The sequence below is a fragment of the Babylonia areolata genome, chromosome 3, assembly GCF_041734735.1.
Source record: "Babylonia areolata isolate BAREFJ2019XMU chromosome 3, ASM4173473v1, whole genome shotgun sequence".
NCBI classification, from domain to species: Eukaryota; Metazoa; Mollusca; class Gastropoda; order Neogastropoda; family Buccinidae; genus Babylonia; species Babylonia areolata.
This window is the reverse complement of record NC_134878.1, coordinates 11,860,640-11,870,639: the sequence shown is the minus strand read 5'-3', so window position 1 is coordinate 11,870,639 and position 10,000 is coordinate 11,860,640. Positions and strand designations below refer to the sequence as shown.

At 46.1% G+C, this 10,000-nt stretch overlaps 1 protein-coding gene and 1 long non-coding RNA gene across 2 annotated transcripts in view; both read right to left on the bottom strand.

Moving 5' to 3' along the window:
• Positions 1–2,633, bottom strand: part of LOC143280211 (uncharacterized) — a 9,754-nt gene extending 7,121 nt beyond the window's left edge. The window contains exons 1-3 of the mRNA XM_076584843.1: positions 2,570–2,633; positions 1,959–2,003; positions 851–1,453 (exon numbers count right to left, since the gene is read on the bottom strand). Of these exons, the coding sequence (XP_076440958.1) occupies positions 851–1,453; positions 1,959–2,003; positions 2,570–2,633 (712 nt within the window). The remainder of the gene's footprint in view (positions 1–850; positions 1,454–1,958; positions 2,004–2,569) is intronic.
• The window catches only part of LOC143279729 (uncharacterized), a 33,936-nt gene that overhangs the window by 12,148 nt on the left and 11,788 nt on the right, over positions 1–10,000 (bottom strand). The gene's annotated exons all lie outside the window — the stretch shown is intronic.

Here is a 10,000-nt window from a genome sequence, read left to right as displayed (position 1 = left end):
GGTGCTGATGATGAAAAAGAAGACAAAGAAGAAGAAGAAGACGGTGTTGATGATGAAAAAGAAGACAAAGAAGAAGAAGACGGTGCTGATGATGAAAAAGAAGACAAAGAAGAAGAAGAAGAAGACGGTGCTGATGATGAAAAAGAAGACAAAGAAGAAGAAGAAGAAGACGGTGCTGATGATGAAAAAGAAGACAAAGAAGAAGAAGAAGACGGTGCTGATGATGAAAAAGAAGACAAAGAAGAGGGAGAAGTAGAAGAAGGAGGAGGAGAAACCGACAAAGAAGAGGAGCTGGGTGGGAGGCGAGAAGGGATGAAGGAAGAGGAAGAAGAAGGACACAATTCTGATGGAAATGAAGAACATTATGGAGGTTCTGGTGATGATGATGATGGTGATGAAGATGATGGTGATGAAGATGATGACGATGTGGAGAAAATACAGAGAATAATGCCAACTGGAAACGTATAAGAAGGATGAAGAAGAAGAAAAAAAGCTGACGAAGAGAAACGAGAGGAAAGAACACACACACACACACACACACACACACACACAGAGAGGGTCACGTTTGGTAAACCTGTCATTTTCTGTACATGTTTCTTTCTGTCCTCTTTTTTCAATCCCAACTGTTGTGGATCAGTGTGTGCAAAAATGATACCACAGCAAACCTTACAAACCACGAAACACGCCGAGCTTTAATGTGTGTGTGTGTGTGGGGGGGGTGTTAACAAAAACAACAACAACCCCCCCCCAAAAAAAAAAAAAAAAACCTCGTGCAAACACTCCGTGAAAACACACGTCACCCTCGTGCAAATTGACGTCATCAGTAACAGTGCTGTCGTCACTTCCTCACCAGCGTTCGTCTGTTCCTCTTCTGTTTTTTCTTCGCTAGTTTCTGTCGCGGATTCCTCGCTTTGCTGCTGTGTTTCTGGAGCAGCTTGCGTCTCTTCTGCACTGGCTTCGGCGGCCGGTTGTTGTTCCTCGGCGCTGGACTCGTTAGAAACCGGTTCCTCCGGAGCAGGTTCGCTAGGCGCCGACGTCTCTTCCGGTGCGGGGTCACTAGAAGCCGGCTCTTCAGGTGCGGCCTGTTCTTCCGCCGCGGGAGCTGTCTCTTCCGCCGCGGGAGCTGTCTCTTCCGCTGTCTCTTCCGGTGCAGGAGCTGTCTCTTCCGCTGCAGGAGCTGTCTCTTCCGGTGGAGCTTCACAGACCTCGACTTCTGGCGTGGGTTCTCTGGGAGCGACTTCCGGTTGCGGTTCCTCTGGTTCGGGTTCTTCTTGTTTAGGTTCTGCCTGAGGTTCCGGTGCAGGTTCCTCTGCGGGCTTTTCTTCGCTGGGGGGCTCTTCTGCTGCAGGTTCACTGGGTTTTTCCGCGATGGGTTCTGGTTCTGCAGCTGGTTCTTGCTGTTGGACGGGTGCTTCGACTGATGATTGTACCTGAGTAGGTTCACTACCGGCTTCTGTTTTGGGACCCACAGGGAGAAAGTACTGCCGTGTTACGTTACCTTTTTTAAATTCATTTTTAAAAACTTTTTATGCAGTTCTGTTAAGACTGCTTTCGATACTCAGTGTTTCATTTTACATAGAACCATGCAACACAAACGACAGAGAGAGCGAAAATTATAGTTTACAAAGTGATTAAACGAAATAAATGGTTGTTTTTGCACTGCAGTGAAACAGAAAACATACAAAATTCAGTGGATGTGATTTTACTTCGATTAGACAATATATTCTTGGAAGGTAATGTTATGAACAGATACATTTAACTTTAGAAAAAAACAAATTTACATAAAATCATTATATATATATACCATTACCAGCTGAGCTTTTTTTTCATAGATAAAATCATCGGAAGGAAATGAGTTACATCAGAATTCATCCGGCAATACCTTATATTTCCATTGCCAAAATTTGATGTTCATGGATATAACATTTTGTGATCTTATAATGCAATAGAAATCTCACCCGGTTGAGCTTCAGCATCTTCCTGTGGCTTTTCACACGTAATCGCTGTTTAAATAGAAGTTCAAAATGAATATAAAAATGTCGCGTTGAGCCGAACATTGAACAGAGCAGTTATATCATTTTACATTTTACTTTCAGATGTTCCGAAGCTAATAGGTAGACACAAGACCGTTACAGTCTTCATTGTGCGATATTATCAATAATTATATGTTTGTCACAGTTAATTGCAACTGAATATGGAACAGTTATTAAAAGGATATCAAATACGAATCTGCTGCCGTTTTAACTTAAAAAAAAAAAAAGCGTTTGACAATCCACACTTACTTCGCAGATACAAATCGCTGTAAATACATCTAACTCAAACGTGCAGTGGAACAAAACAACAACAACAACAACAAAAAACCCAACTCATCGAACGACAAAAAAACAAACCGTTGACCTGAAACAATACCAGAACACTTTGTCCAGAAACCAAAGAAACACTGGGCACTCAACAGAGATCAGGTACAGTGACAGGCAGATGACTATGTGAAACAGATCATGCAGTGACATCGAAAAACAAAACAAAGGGACAGGTGATTGTGATGTTAGCACTCATGACGTGATCTCACCCGGCTGTGTCTCGGAGGATTCCTGAGGTGTCTCCTGACTAGATTCTGCCACACACAAACACATCTCCATTAAACCGTGCGCACGACAGTTTCATCATCAGAATACGATACTGAGTGCAAACACATTATCTGCACCTGGAGCAGACCTGTAGTGTGATATTATGAAGAAGAGAGAAATGGAAACAGGTGTTAAAATACCAACCGTTACTACAACCGTTGATTCAACTGTATAGAAATCTACTCTATAGTTCCATGCCCTGAAACCAAAATTCCAGTCCTTTATTTCGCAGTTTTTAGAGAAGACAGATTCTTCTGGTCAGTCTGATCGTCAGACGTGGGAACAACCAGGATATTCCCGGAGAAAAACCGTCGGATTCTCTTGCTGATACCACATGGGCATTTGATCGAGTTGAAACTGAACTAAGCAGGAACAGAATAAACGCTATGACGGGCCTTTCTTGGTAAATACGAAACTGGCCATTTCTGGAGGAACTGATGTCACCCAGGTGAGTAAGTTTCTTTTCTTTTAAGTATAATAGCTCTTCGTCTTCAGACACGGTTGATCAGTGTCGCAATTCATGTTAACTCACTCAGTACGGCCAGGCCTCTCTTCTCCTCTACACAGACCCCTCGGATGTCCTGTGGGTGTCTGAATGACCCAACCTTTAGCTTCCGTCGTCAGAATTGTGGTATTCTTTGTCAACATTCACCTCTTCAGTATAAGAGCTTTCCGCTTGCAATATTTTGATGGTGGTAATTGGGGTGAAACGCTGTTAACGTCGTCTCTTTCGCCGTTCGTATGGAGAGAGTTAAGAGTTCACTTGCTAACGCCACAGACAGACGGGTGGACAGCGACGTGATGTGACCATTCCAGGCTGAACCCCAAGTCTTCTTCTGTCACCAGACCTCCCGTCTCGCCTTCCGAAAGGAGATTAGATACAAAAATCACATCATTGAAACCTTGAAGCGACAGGTTGTTGAATCCTCGCCGTTGTGAACAGGTACATAAATACTACTCGTGTACTTCCGGTTGATCTCAGTTGATTTGTTATTTCTTCTAATTGAATATTGAATAATACACTGTATTTTTTGTTACACACACACACACACACACACACACACACACATATATATATATATATATATATTGTACTTACATATGCATCAATACATCATTATTTCCATATAAAAGGATCGGGAACTTGAGAGAGAGGAGAGAGAGATGGGGGTGGGGGGTGTAGGGGCTGGATGTGAAAAAGACAATAGGCCCACGCTTAACTCCTTTCCCTCGGGAATAAACAGACGTCGCTCGTTTGTTTGTTCTTTCTCCCCTTTCTCGGTGGTGTCAACACCAGTTCGATTAACTCATGAATCAATAAAACCCCGCCTCTTTTATTTTCGCTTCTCTCAACCTGCCTCCCCCCACTTGGCAAGTGTTTGAAGAGAGTGAGGGAAAGGGCGTGCGTGTGCTGAAGTTTTTTTGTTTTTGCTTCTTTTTTTTTCGTGTGGCGTCAACATTCAGTCTGTTCATCTTTGGTGTTCTTACATTTTGGAATATTCCTGTTTTGATCATCGAGAGGAGATTGCCTTTCAGTCGTTCCCTCATTGTTAAAATACAACAAACTCCTCGAAGAGAATCCTTGGAGGTGACTTTTATTTATGAATAGTATCTCTGCCATTACCAAAAAAAAAAAAAAAGAAAGAAAAAAAAAAGGTATGTGCTAAAAATGTCATCTTTCTATCAATGTTTTTTGTTCTGCTTTTTCGCCATTTCTCCCTTACTCGTGTAGTCTTTGATTCAGTGGGAGAGAGTTTAGCAGGATATCGAGCAAAGAGGTTGAGGAGAGAGAGAGAGAGAGAGGGGGGGGGGGTAGAAGACAAAGAGATAGGTAGAAATAGAGAATACTGGACATTATTAACTTGAATCAAGAGAACTGGTTCCACGACAAGGGAGAGATAGATAGGTAGATAGATAGATAGATAGACATATGGATAAATAGAGAGAGACAGACAGACAGACAGGCAGAGAGAGGCAGGCAGGCAGATGGACAGACATCGGTCGATCAACGAACGAAGATTGACGAAGAGAAAGGGTTCAACAAAAGATAAATATGACTGGATGCTTTCAATCAAGGTGTTCGTCCCCCCCCCCCCCCCTCCCAAACCCCTTCTTTTTTTCTCCTTTTTTTATGATTAGGGACGAGACGGGAAAGCAACGGGATTAAATGGATTGTAAGCTTTCGGCAAATACTGTCACTCAGTCATACTTCACCGGGCATATCCCAAACATCGAAACCAAACACAACTGTAACCTATCCCCAGCATTGGTCAGTCGATATATATTCTCTCTCCCCCCCCCCCCCCCCCCCCCTTGCTTACCCCCACACCCCAACTTTTCCACCTGTCCACGCTCGACATGCGTGCACCTCCAAAAAATCTGGCGGTGCATAATTAAGCGGGATTATATCCATGGAGCTTGAGGACTTAAAGACTTGAGCGTTAAGCCTCCGTGAGCCCTGCATGTCCAAATCTCTGCACAGGGTTTGGCAAAGTGTGAAGTGTGGCTAAGGGAATCGGTGTGTTTATGTTGAAAGTACCTGGCGTGTGTTGTGCGTGCTTGCTCCTCTGTGTGTGTGTGTGTGTGTGTGTGTGTGTGTGTGTGTGTGTGTGTGTGTGTGTGTGTGTGTGTGTGTGTTACACATTCACTTTGCTTTTTGAGTGTGTTGTTTGTTTGTAAAATGTCATGAAATAATTTATGAAAAAAAGAAAGAAAGAAAGAAAAGAAAATCATCAAATAAATATAATCAGTACGCTTGCAAGAGCAGCCTCGAGTTAAATTCGCCAGCACATGACTCTTCATGACAGTCTGAAAAATAAAGAGAAAAAAGGGAAGACTATCACAGTGAATCTGACGAATCCTAGATGTTGGTTCCACCATGAGACCCATCTGTAGCCTTTACACTCTCTCCGGCCATGTATGCACACACACACACACACACACACACACACACACACACACACACACACACACGCACACACACGCACACACACACATTCACCCCCATCCCACCCTTCTCACACATACATACACAAATTCACACTCACCACACACACACATACGCGTTGGTCACTTAAATAACCACCTCTTATTATGCTGTTTTTTGAAAAAAATACGGGGTAAAAGGCATAAAATACATCTGTCTGCCGTGCCAGTCTCAGTGCTGCCTGCTTTGAATGTTCTTGCTCAAATTCACTGACCAACGCTGCAAATGTCTGTATCTCTCGGGCCTGGTTAACGCCGGGATATCACAACGAAAAGAAGCGCAAAGTACAGCCTTGTCCCGTAGTCCCAAACATAAAATGAACCTCCATAGTTGTATCATGATCACGATCATCATCATCATCATCATCCACCTGTATCTATTAATGAAATTTAAAAAAAAGTTTTGCCTCATCACATGTCTATCTTGTTTGTCTTCTGTTATCTCTTGCCCTCTGCCATCGAACGCGAATGATCATGTATACGAACAATTAGATTTCGTATATTTGCATTGTCTATCGTGTTCTTTTTGTGTTTGTTTGTTTGTTTTTGTTTTGTTTTGTTTTTTAGGGAGGTGTGTGTGAGTGTGTGTGTGTGGGGGGGGGGGGGGGGGGGGGTTCTGAGGAAAGGGATTATCGGGTATCAGGCGGTTTTAAATGGTGGTGAGGTGGCGATGTCTCAGGTGCTGCGCCACAAAAGAGGCACTCTCAAGTGTTCGAGATGGGACTGATTGGGCGAGAGTGTTCGGTGAATGGATATTTGCGATACTGAGTTAGTTTTAGGCCACTGAGACAGACTGTCAGACAGAATGTCAATACAGAGATATTTGTACAGACAGTCAAAACAAACACAGACGAATGGGCAAAGAAATCCACGCATGCACAGGCGTGCTCGCATGCACACTCACAGATACATAGAAACACACACACACACACACACACACACACACAGTTTGTACACACACACACACACACACACACACAGTTTGTACACACACACACACACACACACACACACACACACACACACACACACAGAGTTTGTACGCAACTTTGGAAGTTTACCGACCGCTAAATGCGTTCTGCATTCTGCACACAAGGATCCCCTAGCAACCCACACAACCACTCAAGGTCTTGTGGAATGGGAAGATTGAGATGAAGAAGCACCCGGAAAGTTACATCTGTACTGGATTCGAACCTAAGTACCCCACTTCCCAGAGAGGTTCACTGTCCCCCCCAAAACCACCACCAACCACGCCCAGTCCGCGCCTAGACAAGTAAGCCATACTGTGTTTGCTGCATTCTGGTCCCCTTGTTCACAGGGCCTGCTGGTCTTGTGCACAATACAGGAACGGGGATATTGTGGAAAACGTTTAGATAAATATTACGTGGGATTTCTTTCCTCCAGGAAATTTATGCAGCGTATATGTGCATTTCTCTCCATCTCTGTCTCTCTGTCTCTGTCTCTGTGTGTCTCTTTCTCTGTCCGTCTTTCTCTGTATCTCTCTGTCTGTCTGTCTGTCTGTCTCTCTCTCTGTCTGTCTCTCCCTCTCCCTTTCTCTGTGTGTGTGTGTCGCTCTCTCTTTCTCTGTCTCCTTCTCTCTCTCCGTGTATCTCTCAGTCAGTCAGTCAGTCTCTGTCTGTCTCTCTGTCTCTCTCTCCCTCCCTTTCTCTCTCTCTTTCTCTCTCTGCCTCTCGCTCTCTCTTTCTCTGTCGCCCTCTCTCTGTGTGTATCTGTCTGTCTCTCCCTCCCTTTCTCTCTCTCTCTCTCTGTATCTCTCTGTCTGTCTGTCTATCTCTCTCTGTGTCTCTGTCTGTCTGCCCGTCTCTCTCTCTGCCTCTGTCTGTCTGTCTGTCTGGCTCTCTCTCTCTCTCTCTCTCTGCCTCTCCCTCTCTCTGTTGTATGCACCCCTTCCCCTTCTGTATCTGTGTGTGTCTCCCCATCCCGGACTGAACACTCCCTTAGCGACAAGCAGCAGCTAACAAAAGATAGCGTTGCTAAGCAGGGGTCGCAGAACCACACAGGTCAATACGTGCGTGCTGGTGTGTGTGTGTGTGTGCATGCGTGCGAGTATATATACATATGTATACACATATATATATATGTGTGTGTGTGTGTGTGTGTGCGTGTGTGTGTATCTCATTATCTTTCCTGGCACTGTGAACAACCCTCCCCCCCACCCCACCCCCCTCCCACCTACCGACATCTTTCAGTTCTCCGGCAACATCTCCCACTTCATCACCCACCTTCCTCCCCCCCCCCCCTCACTCCACCCCCTCCCCCCCCCCCCCCCCCCCCCCCCGCAACCTCGATCTCCCATCCCACTACTCTCCTTCCCGTCCCCTCACTCCCCTCCACCCCCCCCCCCCCCCCACATCCCCCCGCCTCTCCCCGCACCCGCTTCCCACCTCAGGCCATAGCAACGGGAAACTCACCAAGTATCTGCCTAGCGTATCCAAGGTATACAAACATTTATTACTCCATTTACAGAACCAACCCCCCCCCCCCCCCCCTCCCCATGTATTGTGACCGAGTGTCGACGCCCCTCCGCTACCACCACACGTCCCCCGATCCCCCCCCTCCCAACCCCCCAAACCGCCATCCCCTACCCCCCCCAAGGACCCCCCCCCCCCCCCCCCTCACACAGCAGGAGCGGCGTAGTACGGTATAGACTGGAGACCATTCTGCGTGTACATGAATGTTTGATGCCTCTCGTCTCTCTGCAAGCGCTTATGACACAGACAGGAATTGATTTCCATCTCGTACCCCCTTTAGGTCTAAGCCCCCCCCCCCCCCCCCCCCCCACACACACACAGACACCTCCCCCCCGACCCCCCGCCACACCTCCACCTCCCTACACACCCCCACCCCTCCCCGTTGTGAGTGTCTATACTTCACCCCCGATTAGCTCCTGTCTTTTTTGCTTTGTTCTGTTGGTGGTGGTGGTGTTGGTTTGTTTTTTTTGGTGTGGTGGTCTTAGTCTGTGTTTGCGGAACTCCTCCTTCCTGGTTTAAAATAGCGTGTCTTTGTCTGTCTGTCTGTCTGTCTGTCTGTCCCTCTCTCTCTAACTTTCATCGTATTACTTACTGCTTCATTTGTTTGTTTTGTCCGTCTATGTTTGCCCGTTTGTTTGTTTTTTTCAGTGTGTGTGTGTGTGTGTGTGTGTGTGTGTGTGTGTGTGTGTGTGTGTGTCTATGCACTTATAAGAGGTGCGTTTATTTGACAGTTTTTGTTTAAACAGTGTTTTGTTTGTTTTTTTCTACGTATTTGATATTGTTGTGGGTTGCTTAATATGCAGCATAGACACCTTGTTGGACGGATATGAATGGAAAACAAGGGGGGTGGGGAGGGCGGCGAGGGGGGGAGGGGAGGGGAGGGGAGGCACATCGGGTTTGTCTCTCGTCATCAGAAATCCAGGAGGGCGGCGAGGGGTGGGGGGGGGGGGGGAGGGGAGGGGAGGCACATCGGGTTTGTCTCTCGTCATCAGAAATCCAGAATATGTCACTGGCGTTGTATTCCTCCTTTTCAACAAAGTGTTCGCCCCCTTCTTTCATCATACTCTTCCTCCAAGTCATGCTTTAGTGTTCAGTTCCCTTCAAACGGGCGCGATAGCCGAATGGTGAAAGCGTTGGACTTTCAATCTGAGGGTCCAAGGTTCGAATCTCGGTAACGGTGCCTGGTGGGTAAAGGGTGGAGATTTTTCCGATCTCCCAGGTCAACATATGTGTGCAGATCTGCTTGTGCCTGAGCCCCCTTCGTGTGTATACGGCAAGCAGAAGATCAAATACGCACGTTAAAGATCCTGTAATACATGTCAGCGTCGGTGGGTTATGGAAACAAGAACATACCCCAACATGCACACCTCCGAAAAACGGAGTATGGCTGCCTACATGGCGGGGTAAAAACGGTCCATATACACGTAAAAGCCCACTCGTGTTCATGTATACGAGTGAACGTGGGAGTTGCAGTCCACGAACGAAGAAGAAGAAGTAGAAGAAGAAGTCCCCTTCCATTCTCTGCCTGTCTGTCTGTTTCTACAACTCTGTCTCCTGTGTCTGTCTCTCTGTCGACCCACTCACGCATTCCGTTTTCTTTACAGCTTTTTTTTTTTACCTCCGCTTCTCTCCCGTCCTCACCCGACCCCCACCCCCCTCCATCCACCCCCATGTTAAACGCACCGTGATGAAGTTGAAGAGGCTTTCAAATAGTTGTGAATGAAAGCCCCACCTCCCTAGGAGGGGTAAAAAAAAAAGAAGAAAAAAGAGAGAAGAGATAAGAAGAGATAAAGAGAGGTAAAAAGAAACGGGGAAAACTTTATGTCAAGATTTTCGGATGGGTAAATCATAAAGGCTGGGTCGGATTTCATTTTAGTTTGAGAGAGAGAGAGAGAG